The 13337-nt window shown below is 36.6% G+C and overlaps 1 protein-coding gene across 1 annotated transcript in view; it reads right to left on the reverse strand.

The window, feature by feature from the left end:
• Window positions 1–6283: 6283 nt before the first annotated feature.
• The window catches only part of brinp3a.2 (bone morphogenetic protein/retinoic acid inducible neural-specific 3a, tandem duplicate 2), a 49438-nt gene continuing 42384 nt past the window's right edge, over window positions 6284–13337 (reverse strand). Inside the window, exons 7-8 of the mRNA XM_065272715.2 lie at window positions 11972–12194; window positions 6284–9031 (exon numbers count right to left, since the gene is read on the reverse strand). Of these exons, the coding sequence (XP_065128787.1) occupies window positions 7915–9031; window positions 11972–12194 (1340 nt within the window). The 3' untranslated portion in view covers window positions 6284–7914. The remainder of the gene's footprint in view (window positions 9032–11971; window positions 12195–13337) is intronic.

Consider the following 13337-nt stretch of genomic DNA (forward strand, 5'->3'; position numbering starts at 1 on the left):
CTCAGGAGATTTGAAATGTGATGAGAAATGTTTGAGTTCATATCGACTATAATGTCAAGAGATGCTTAGGTCTCCTGAGAAAAGTCTAGGAGAAACAATTAAGATATTGAAGAGATCTCATTTTTATTTATTTATCCGTCTTATGAGTTGGCTTTATTCTCTTAGATGAACACAGTGCATCAAACATCAATCGTCTGTGTTTCTACCTCCACAAAATGCTGCTTAATTTGTGTTTTCAATAGTTGATTTCGCTTTGATCGCAAATTACCGAGCCTGCTGAGAGAAATCATTAAAGACATAAACATAAATGCAAATCACATGGCACGTATTTAAATGGCTTTACAAATAATGCTTGCCTTAGGGTTAAGATGCTGATTGCTTTAAACCACTGCATATTCACAGACAATCCATAAAGCAAACTGCTTTTCAAGTCTATTATGAGTTAAGTAGTCTGCATCGCTCTGCAGGTCTCACTTTATTCATTCGTAAAGTGCTAGTTGAATTCTGGGACCTGGATGCAAATTTTCCAAATCCTCTGACTCTACATTACAGTAAAGCTCATCAAACTGTTTTTTAAGCAGGTGCAGGCCTGTCCCTCAGGGACTTATTCCACTTGTTGTGATCAAGAGGGATAATGTAGGACTACATAATCCTTTAAAAGTCTAAAAGCGAGGGGGTAGTTTAAAGAAAAAATCCTGGCGGATTTGGAATATTTTTTTTTGTATTCGGACTGGAAGGTGTGAGATTATGTAGTTGAGATTTGATGTTTAAAGTGGCCAGGTTGTCAAAGTCATTCTTTCATTTCCTTGCATCCCGCAGACACCAGGCAGCTTTCAGCACAGCAGTGTCCTTTTTCATTTTTGAGCCTATTTATATCAGCCGGTAGAGAGGCCTGAATTCCCAAAAGGACCAATTTTAGAAGTTGTTTATTCAAGTATGTTTTAGATCAGCAACATCTTTACTTTACCTACTTGTCTCCCATCTTAATGTTTTTTTGTGCTTTATCTTTATGTAAAGATAATTCTGGGTTCTGCAATGCCCCTGGGCCAAAAAGTATGTCTTGTTAAACTAGCAAAAGTGGATTCAGACACGCCCTAAATGCACTTGCGGATTGCGTTTTAGACCATGCGCTTAGATTGTTAAAACAGGGCCCCTTGTGCTTATCTATTTAAATATTTGGGGAGTTAAAAAATACATTTGGCAACTCTTGTTTCATAAAACCTCACTGCTTTAGACACAAGCTGCATTTTCACTTCCCTTTACCGTATTTAAAAAATGCGTCATTACGATGAAATAACATATACTGTATAAGTCGCAGTGGACTATACGTCGCATTTATTTAGAAAATTATTTCACAAAATTCAAGCCGAAGAACAGACATTTAATCTAGAAAGGCAAGCTATTCAACTAAACAATTAAGCACACAGAACAGCAGGCTGAATAGGTGTCTGTACGTTAATGTAACATTATCAGTTTTTTACACGATACAGAATAGCATACAGAACATACCTGGAAGGCTGAATAGGCTAAATTAACCGAACAAGCCAATGAGCATCAAGTTCCCAGAATCGTCATTCCACATTACTGAATCCATTACATTTCATAAATACAGGAGCAGCATATAGCAGATTTTCCTGGCTCTAGACGGTAATATGGTCTCTTGCCTCATAAATGTCAAAATTAATTCACACTATTACAAGGCGCACCTGACTATAAGACACAGAACCAGCCAAATTATGAAAAAAAAAAAAACGTGACTTATAGTCCGGAAAATACGGTAAATTTTACAAATTAAAATAGCGAATTGAAAAATGCCCCCAATGGAAACACAGCAATTTTGAAAATTGCAAAAAGGTTTTATGGTGAGGTGTTTTCAGGCAATTCAAACAAGGAATAAATTCCAAAACTCCAAATGCAGTTCTAAACGTAGGTTCGGGAGGAGCCAAAACATTCAGGCCTGTCAATCATCATCATCATGGGTGTATATAAGGCAGCCTTCAGGCCTTCCTGTCCAGCTGCTTTCTTTTCCGACATCCCTCCTCCTCCCCATCTCCTTCTTCTCTCTCTCTTTCTTCCTCTTTGCAGTTCCGTTGCAGGGGGTTGAACTTGTGGCTCGAGCCCCAGCCTCAGGTTCGCTCTCTCTGAAGGTTCAGAGCTCAGGTACAGAACTCCCTTCGAGGACAGCAAGCCAAGTTTGTTTACCATTAATCATTAATGTCGAGTCTTGCTGTATTTTGATGTCATCTGCATATCAGTCTGCGTGCACTATATAAAGTCAAACACACCTATCACCATGGTTTTTATAAGGAACAAAATTATGTTTTAGTCGCATAACATCGGTTATTAGTAGCATAATATTGTAATATATTTTTGACGACATTTAGAAAATGACGCTCAAGTTTTGCGCAAATCTTTAAAGGTGCCAAAAATGCATTGATACAATATCCAATGTCCAAGACAAATTTCCTTCAGGACCAGTAAAGTAATCTTGGATGTGTTACATTAATAAACACTGCTTATGTGTATATACAAGGAAAGCTCATTGCTACATTGCCAGCAAAGTGACTACAGCATTTCACATCACTAGTAAATTCTAATTGAGTGTAAAATCGCGATTGATTTGTGGACATACAAACCACATCAAGCCGAAAGGACAGTGCGAGTAATAAATTGATGTTGATATGATCCTGGCCCTGGGCAACAGGATGCCAAGTTTGTGAGTTGGTGCATCTCAATGCCATTGATCTTCCTGCAGATTCTTTTGTTCTCACAGGTAATAAAGCTCCACATTGATTTATTGGCAGTAGACGGCCACCATTCGCCTGCCTTCGCTCACTGCGGTATCTGAACCTCCAGAAGCCCACAGCAAAGTGCAAGATAAAGTTTGTGTCAAGTTACCAATGCATCTTCATCCTACAAGAACATAACAACGTTTACATTGAAGCGATCGGGGTGACAACATGGCCACTATTGATCAAGCACTGGCCCACTGCCTCGATGTTCTTTGTGAATTAAGACAAAACCTCCTCAACTGATGTTTGCTCTTGTTTTCACTGTGCAGGATAGTTTTCCTTTTTCATCGAGGATGGTGCACAGTAAATGTAATACAATGCACAGCCATTACAGAGGAGTGATAAATTGTTTTGTCAGTCTGGTGGAAAGACTGATTGTCTATATAATGTTTAGCTATTTTTTATTGTCGTATTTGTCATTATAACAACATGTCAACTCATTTTCTGCTCAACTGACAAACTCTCATTTTACAGGCTGCTGTGCAGCACGCAGGTGATTTGTGTACGCGTTCTGGCAATAACTGCTCTCTTGGTCATTTGTGTGCGTAGAGCGATTGCTACAGCGTGTGGTGTTTCACATGTGCAAATGTTGCAGTTACTGCAATGCGGTCGGGTCTCTGAACAACTACCATTATTCTGTACTTTTTCTCTTAAAGCATAAATGTAAAAAAATCAGCTTTTTAGATGTTAAAGGTTCCTCTTGCCATCTTATTACATGCAATTTCTTAGCCGTACGATCTTTTGACCTTTACAATATGAAATCTGTGCAACTCGTAAGTAGCACATTTGTGGAAAATATTCCTTCCATGAGTTAACCAAGAGACTTCTTAGCAAATTGACCTGCCCGTCTTTTCCTGACTGGAAATTCTGAATAGCTCCCAAACACTTACATTAAAATGCAGTCTTTTGGATACTTTTAGTCTTGTAAAAGGACTGTGCAGAATTATGACGAGACATTACATGCATTAAAGGAATAGTTCACCAAAAAATGAATTCTGTCATCATTTACTCCTCCTAATGTTGTTCTAAACTTTTACGAGTTTCTTTATTCTGTTGAACACAAAAGAAGATATTTTGATAAATGATGATAAGCACACATTGACTTGCATTGTAGAAAAATCAAATGGGTACCATCACTTTAAAAAATCTGCCGCATTTTTTTGTCAAATCAACATATATTTTTATGTTACTTTAAAGGGACATTCCACTTGACATAACGTATAAAAATCAAGTTGAAATTGTTTAACTTAATTTTTTAAGAGTTAAACATTTGATTCTTACAGTTTTGGAATCCATTCAGCTGATCTCTGGGTCTGGCGCTAGCACTTTTAGCATAGCTTAGCACAATCCATTGAATCTGATTAGACCATTAGCATCACGCTAAAAAAAATGACCAAAGTGTTTAGATATTTTTCCTATTTAAAACTTGATCCTTCTGTAGTTACATCCTGTACTAAGACCGACAAAAAATTTAAAGTTGTGATTTTCTAGGCAGATATGGCTAGAACTATACTCTCATTCTGTCATAATAATCAAGGAGTTTGCTGATGTAACATGGCTGCAGCAGGCGTAGTGATATTACGCACTGCCCTAAAATAGTCCCCTGCTATTGAAAGTACCCAAAGGGGACTATTTTCGGGCACTGGGTAATATCAATACGCCTGCTGCAGCCATGTTACAGCAGTAAAGTCCTTGATCATTATGGCAGTTTGAGAGTAAAGTTCCTAGCCATATCTGCCTAGAAAATCGCAACTTTAAATTTTCCGACGGTCTTAGTACACAATGTTACTACAGAAGAGTCAAGTTTTAAATAGGAAAAATATTGAAACTCTTTGGTTATTTTTAGCGGGATGCTAATGTTCTAATCAGATTCAATGGATTATGCTAAGCTATGCTAAAAGTGTTAGCGCCAGACCCAGAGATCAGCTAAATGGATGTCAAAATGGTTAGAATCAAATGTTTAACTCTAGGGGAGCTGGAAAATGTGGAATGTCCCTTTAACTTAAAAAATTTAGTTAAACAATTTCAACTTGATTTTATACGTTATGTCAACTTTTCACAAACCAAAACTTAAAATAGGTTGAATTGACTTGCAAAACCAAGTTGTTTTGACTTAATGCTGCATTTATAACAGTGTGTGTGCTTTCTATCATTTGTCAAAATATTGTCTTTTGCATTCAACAGAATAACAGTCCCTCCAGAAAAAAAGCAATTATGCGATCACATGATTCAACGCATAATCAGCCAAAGTCTGCATATTTATGCTGGGCCGCATTTTTTTTTTAAATATGCCACGCTCTCGCCGCATTAATTGCAGGTTTTCACATGCAAAATATGCAGGGCTTGCATGATTTCATAATCCCCGCATTTTTGTATCAAAATGTCACATATATCTTTGCAGAAAGGGCAGCCATGTCCCCTGCTGACATGAAAACTTTCCGAAGTGACGTAATTACGCGGCGTGGACATCAAGGTTTCATTGGCATCGCAGGGTTTGCAGCTTTTCAATGAAGCCTGCAAATCAGTCTAATTTGCCAACAAAAGACTGTGCAAAGCAGTTTGTGTTACATGTGTTACCCCAGTGTGTTACATGACAGTGGGAGCAAATTATTTTGCAGTCCGTGCAATTGCGTGTTGGACCACACGCGGAAGTCGAAGTAATTAAAAGTAACAAGTAAGTAATAAGAAATGACTCTTTACATTAAGGTAGTAGCCTAGTGAGAACAGGGTTTTGGGGAATCACTTTTTTCTCTTTTTTATCCATTTTAGCAAGTTCACGCACTTTTTGCAAATTCCCGCAATTTTTGCAAATTTCCACAATTTTTGCAAGTTCTCGCAATTTCATCATATAAAATTGCATAAATATCCCACATATTCCATCGCATTTTTTAAGAATACGTGCCGAAAGATCAAAGATTTTTGCCCGCAACAATCACAACAACTACAAAAAAAAAAAACGTGGCATTATTCTGGAAGGACTGGGATAAACAAACAAACTTTCATTTTTGGGTGACTATCCCTTAAAAAACTAATGTTGCACTGTAAGAAATCCTTGTTGCACATAAATATTTAAATATAAACAACTTTAATTAATAATTTATTTAAACTTTTTTGACTATTTAGAATTTGCTATAAATTAATAAAAAATAATATTGTAATAACTTAAGCCCATTCAATATATATATATATATATATATATATATATATATATATATATATATATATATATATATATATATATATATATATATATATATATATATATATATATACATATATATATATATACATATACACATTATACCAAAGAAAGTTTAAATGACTTTTTTACACTGTGGGGGATTCAGATATGCGAGTTGGCAGTAATAGTCTTATGGATCCTTTCTCTTTTTTTGGCTGAACTAACATAAAAAAAAGATTAATAATACTTTTTTCTGAATCCAGAAAAAGTTTATTATTCTGCAAAAATCAAGTAAACTTTCAAAAAAGAAGGTAGCTAAGTGTTTTAGATAAGGCTCAACTTATTTACTGTGCTAATTCTAGGGAAAATGTGTGAACACAGATTATGAAGAGGCAATTGACACTTTTTTGACAGCATAAATGTCATCTGTCATCATCTGATGTGCTAACACTATATGATTAGCATTTACACCATCTAAATGAACGCAATGTGAGAAATGGTGAGAAATAACTGATGTGGAAAAAACATAAAAAGTGTGAACATGAAAAACATGTGTATGTATTATATACTGAGGTGCACAAAGTAAGTAAAGAAAATCTGTACATTGTACAATATATTTACAAAGGCACACTGGATTTAATAATCTCTGCCCCCAGTTTGGCATCACTGTTACATTCCAACATAAGGCTTATTTGTTAAGCCTATTAATAATATATATTTTACGGTTCCGAGAAAGTGTAGCAATGCACTGTGTGCTGAATGCAAAGTGTGCTCAAAACAAACCAATTACAAAAGATATAATTAAGCAATTAAAATACAAATCCTAAATAAATAAAGTAAAGTCATAAAGGGAGTAATCGAAGAGAAATTCAGAATATCAAAGTAGAAAACACTGCATCTTAACTGCTGCCAGTGAATAAAGATCTTTTCATAATTACCTCAACAGTGCATAACAAAACTGTAGGGGTGCATTATCTTTCATTACATGTTCAGATTTTTGAAAAATCTGATATAGTTCTGGTAAAAATAGTCTATTGGCAAAATTAAACACAGAAAATGCTAGGTCAGCGTTGGGTCAAAAAGGGACAAACCCCCATTGGGTTGTAATTTAACCTAGGCTGAGTTATATTGTTTGATCAAATAGAAACATTTTCTAGGTTAATTTACCCCAATGGGTGGATTAGTACCTTTTTTAGAGTAAAGCTTAGTATTACCTTCCAACTGTGGTTTAAAATGGCATTAGAGGGGACCATTTCGTGAATATGGGGGCATATACACCACACTGCTTATATTCAAAACTCTGTGTCTATAAATTAATAAACAAATCATATCCGGTATTACAGTCAAAATTCTGGACATTCAACACCCTCCCTTCAATAAAAATAAACACAGTTATCTCCCTTCAATAAAATAACACAGTTATCTTACTAAATCTAATTCACTATTTGATCAAAGTCTTGCATCAATATACTTCTTCAAATACTCATCATATATTTTTTCATTAAGTGCACTCAATTGCAAATATAAAATATCTTACATTTTCCAATAATCCAAAGTGCCATTTAGCAATAAAAATAGGCTGATACGTAAATAAAGCAACCATTACTCGATAACAACCATGATGTTTTAATAACAATTTATCTACAAAACTGACTGACATCACTGTATTCTTTCAGAAAAAAGCTCACCGTCACTGAAGCAAAAATGAATAAAAAGAAAAACATATAAAAATTACAAACAAACATGTATTCTTAAAATCCTTTTCTTTGATCTAACTATCGTTTTATACAATAAAATGTCTCTTTTCTTTTGAGTACGATGATCTGTAAGTCAAAAACGTCTCTTCCGTTAAAAGTCTACAGCTTTGACCCATTAACAGTCTTTTTTGCATTTTTACACTTGTTCTGTAGCTTCTGTCAGACGGTTGTCACACGTTAGCCGTTAGCTGCAGAGTTTAGTGGTCTCGTAATCCAGAGAATTTGGGAGACGGGTGCTGAAGGACTGTAGTGAGGTGTGAATGCGCACCACCTCGTTGGCTGTTAGTTTGAGCCGGTGGCGTAGCAGGCAGGAGAACAGATCCAGAGGCTGCTGGCCCGGAGGAGAAAGTCTGTTCACCCGATCTCTGATCTCTAACAGCTGCAGCAGGGCCGAGTCCTGCGAGCCCTGCGTGTACGGGTAGTCCAGCTGCAGGATCAAGTCCCGGATAGCCTCCGGGTCAAAGTGCATGCTGTAACCGAACACTTGAATGCTGTTGATCTTCATATACCCCAGATTCTTAGTAGGATCGGTTATTTCCAAAGGCTCCAGGTAAACGCTCTCATTGACCCCGGCGCCTGGAGTTTTAATGCGGCTCCTCAGGTAAATGTGGATGGTTTCGAAGAAGGTCTTCCACTTGTTGCCCAAAGTCAGGGTCCAGTTAAAGCACTCCAGCGGAAGGTCCAGCTTAGCAGACTTCCAGTCTGGAAAATTGTTCTCGTTTACGGGAATCAACCAGCTCTCCGAGTGGCTTCCCCCGAAGGGATTTATAAAGAGGGTGAGAGCTGGTTCAAGAGTGCTGTTTTTGGTAAGGCAGATTTGAAGGGAGATGCCTAAGAGCATGTGGACCAGGTTGGATTTGTATTTGTTACTCTTCAGCGTAAGCAGCATCCTCTTCCTCCACGTAGGGTCGAACCAGCTGTTTAGCCGCATGTCGTTGCTGATGAAAATCGCGTGGACCTCCAAGCGTCGATCAGCTCTTTGAAGGAGGTAACGTAGCTCTAGGTCCTGAAGATCAGTCTCGAAGCCCAGGTAGTTCTCTGTGGAATCTGCCACCATTGGTCGGCAGGTACCTTGACTTAACGTGTATCCCGCGTTGCAGCTTCCGCACCGCGTGTGGTTGTCGGTAGCACAGACGGCACAGGAAGCACCTTCTCCCACGGAGCACGGCGTGGATACCTGGCACGAACTGTGGTCATAAGAGCAAATGCAGGTGTGCAGCTCTTCTGAGAAGGAGCCCAGCTGGTTGTTTTCAGAGCAGTAGAGCAAAGACTGAAAGTGGTTCAGCCAGTATGATTGTGGCCTATATTAAAGAAAAGATAAGATAAATATCAGTAAGTATGCCTAAATGATAACCTGTGAGATTAAATTGTCATGTTTCTGAAACCAGAACAGCAGCAGATGACAAGATTAAAACCTTCACAAACAAAATGAAAACACTATAACACACAAAAAACAATGCCAAATTAAAAGCGTATATAATGTACCTACAGGAATGTCCAATATTGTATCTTTAGACCTTCAAAGTTCAAATTGTTGCATGCAAATTCATCTAACAGTTCGTGGGGGATGTACATGGGTTAAAGGTACAATTTATAACCTTACATAATGAAATAAAACAATGTCATCAAACGCAACATTTATAAAATTTGATAATCTCATCTGTTAACATGATTTCTCATTCTCGTCTGATAGATGGCCATCAGCGGTTGAGTTAAAGACAACAAATCCTATCATTCCATGCTGTCTCATAGTGTGCGTCATTAATCTGTGTAATTGTTATTATTTTGATTGTGCGGATTGTACATATTGCATCTTTAACATACACGTTGGTTATCATCCTTATTTTTTTGTCATGACTAATTTATTATTCATTCAAAATACAATTAATTTAAGTGTATATATAATTACAATACACTCTGATTTTAATGATTTTTAGGGGGCAACCCTCAGATGAGGTGGGCTTATTTGCAGCAAAGTAATAATGGTTTAGTGAGTGTTAGCCAAATATGACCAACAAAGCAGAGAAAGCATTTTATGTGAAATTATATAAACTATTTAAAATAAATAAATGAGTTAAACAATTGTTGAAGCCAATGAACAGTTAATTCCCTCTAAAGTTTGGCCTCTGTATGTAAATATAGAACTACAGGAATTATGAAGAGTTTGGTTCCAAAATTCAAAAAAAAATTTGTTAACACAAAAATCAGTATTGTATCAGGTCATTATTAAAAAGTAAATTCTTAATTTTACACAAAATCTGATATCCGCCATGTTTTTTTTTTGTCATCTTTTCTCCCCTTTTTCCCATACTGCTATAAACGCCAGTCCTCAGCAGAATGCAATAAATCCGCTCAACCAATCACAGCACACCATTCCACGCATTGTAAACAATAATAACGTGCATTGAATACACACAAAATCCTAGTTTTCCTCCTCTACTTTGTACTTCGTGACCAACAAACAAACAAAAACAAAACAGTAATTTTGATGGCATTGATAAACCTGTGGTGGTTTCTGTGGTGGGGAAGACCGTTAGCCAGTCAGGCGAAGGAAAAATGCTGGCTGTTGTTTGTTCTCACACGACAGCATCAAGCTTTTGTCATGCTAACACATTGAACCCAGGGGATTATTTTACTCGAAGTGAACGAAAATCAAGCAGGACCAAAACATTTAACAGCTGATCGCTGTCAAAAAAGTTCAGAGACAATGTCCCAAGGATGACAGCAGCAATGACAGTGTTCTTAATATGACAAAGTAAGTGTTTTGATTAATGCCATTAATGGTTTTTTATTTTTATCAGTGTATACCACTAGTCAACTAAATTAATATAACATGGCAAAGAGGAATGAACATTTATATATTGATTCAATAGATTTATAGCATTTTGGAAAAAACAAAAAAACTTTTATTGCATTTTGTGGAAAACATTATCAGTTTTTTTAATAATTAATCTTTGAAAATCAAATTATGGATTTACATTTTTTATGTTTTTATAACTTAAAGATGTTATGTGAAAATTGTAAAAGAAAATTGTGGTTTTCATCTTGTCACTTTCTTGGTATAGAAAACAAATTTTTACCATTTTTTTTTTATTAAAAATGGATTTATTACGTTTTGGAACCAAACTCTTCATATATTACATCTACATGTACTGTATGTGTACTTATTTACAGTAACATGGATCACTTTTAGGAATTACAGTAAAATTTTGAAAGCTCATCGATCCTAAAACCGCTGTGTCCCTCATTGGCCAGCTAATCTGTACATTGTGATTGGCCTGAATACCTCTGACGTCAGCCTAAAATGTGATGCTACTTACCATGTTTGAAAAATTTGCTCACAATGCAATGGTGACAGGAGTTTACTTACAGGCTATGAGTCCAAGTGAGAAGAGTTATGATAATGTCGATAATTGTCTACACACCAATCCCAGAAAGTAAACTGTTGCCTATGTTGCAGACGATAACTCCCATCATCGTTTACTTTGCGGTATGTACCTTTTGCATATCATTAACATGTATTAATACACAATTACACACCAAAGGAAATGTAAAATCTTAAATCGGACGATAGGTGCTCTTTAATCTTTGACTTTACTCAGTCAATATAATTTTTCTTTGAAATGAATGTAGTAAATCACAAAAACATGATGTTAGCTGTGTTTACATAGATTGGGTAACCATTTGTTTTGTTTTTCTGCAGGTTGCAAAGACAATCTTTTCTGCTTTGTTACAGCAATTTCTTCATGTTTTATTTTCCCAAACCACTGAATAAAATATACTGTATACAGTAACAAACCAATACCAAAATAACTGTGTGATACAGAACAAACAAACAAGTTGTGCTCTAAACCAACTCTGGCCCTATTGTTTATGAGTAAAACTACACTTATTATTCCCCTGAGAGTTTTGAGAATAACCGTCTGCAGAGCAAAGCTGATCTTGGAAGCAGAAATCAATCACTTACAGCTCATTTATGTGTGAAGCCTTACAAACAGGCACTACACAGGCCTATTCAGCACTCCCTATTACCGGTAACCACACAGACGAGCGTTCCTCCACATAGCCTGCGGAGTTCGAAACACGTGCCACTCCAGAAAACAAGCAATAATGATGATAAACCCCGCACACAGAGTCCTCTCCCTGGATACAGTGAGCGGAGGCATTATTTCATTTCCGAATTAAGTATCGCCGTATTCATCACAGCAACAATGAGAAGATAATGAGGACGTTCTCCGCACCTTTCCCGTGGTAAGCTGATGTGGGGTTGCCTGTGGCACCTTTTGCTCAGGCTAAAGAGCTTGTACACCACACGCTGGGCTCTCCTGTAGAGAGTCTTCATGCTCGCCTCCAGCTGCTCGTAGCGTCGCTGAAACACGCCATCCAGCGACCACAGATGCTGAATCATGGAGGAATTGAGGAAAAAATTCTGAGGGAGCCGCATCAGAAATGTTTTGAACTCATCTGGCGGGGAAGAAAAAAGACACAAGCATTGTCATGTCTGAGAGAGGAGTTAAATGCCCGAGTATGTCGTCTTTCATCGCTCTGACACATATGAGGAATAGTTTGACTAAACTTTTCTCGAAGCGTTCGTTCCGAGATGCATTTCATTTGAGCTGATGAGGCAGAACCTTTGATATCCCTCATAGGAGGACACATTTACGACACCTGAGGAAGTGTGTATGTCTGGCACTTACTGGCACTTTTTGATAGCTTTAATAACATAAACTTGAAAGTAATTGCACTCGGTGATATTTTAGGTAGAAAAAAAAAGATGACGGTGTAGAAGAGGAAAAAAGCAGTGCGTTTTAATTTTGCCTGAGCTTTTATGGTCACTGTGGGGTGACCTCGAGAGGCAGTAATACAGTACCTAAACATTATGCTAAGTGCTTTTATTCATGCTTGATGAAAGATGCTGGACAGGCAATAAACCATTTTACAGGTGATTAATCCTACTCAACATATTATAAAGCAATATGTTAGCAAGATTTTTTTTTTGTCCAATTCAGCTTTATCTGAAGGGCGTTGTGCAATATATATCAGTATACATTGAAAGTTGTTGAATATGTACTGTACTCAACCTTTATCTTGAAATGGTCCGGATACATTCTTGAGGACGTCACTGCTTCAATTTTTTAGGTGTGTAGTGCTGATTTTGCTACAATTTCTCTAAGGTTTTTACACTGCTATGTATTTTTGCAAATTTCTTGTGTAATATTAACTCATTCCCTGCCAGCCATTTTTTGAAAAGTTGCCCTCCAGCATTTATTTGTGATTTTCACAAAAGTTTCACAAAATGTCTTCCAGGAAATTTTCTTTTACAAATATATAAAAATACAAATATATCACATAAAAGAACAGACCCTTTGCTTTCAAACAAACAATAAACAAACAAAGAAAATGGGGAAAACATTTCATCCTATCTATATTTTTTTCTTTGCTTATAAACTCTTAAATATGGGTATCTTTCTTTAGCAAAAAGCTAAAATAATTGCATTTTTGTGAAGGAATTTTGTTAGAGATCAGATTCAGAACGATTATCAAAACATACATAGAGTTTAAAATGAGTAAATAACGTTTTGGCTTCAGTTTTTTCATAAACTGGGT

This window comes from Paramisgurnus dabryanus, chromosome 7 (genome assembly GCF_030506205.2).
Source record: "Paramisgurnus dabryanus chromosome 7, PD_genome_1.1, whole genome shotgun sequence".
Lineage (NCBI taxonomy): Eukaryota > Metazoa > Chordata > Actinopteri > Cypriniformes > Cobitidae > Paramisgurnus > Paramisgurnus dabryanus.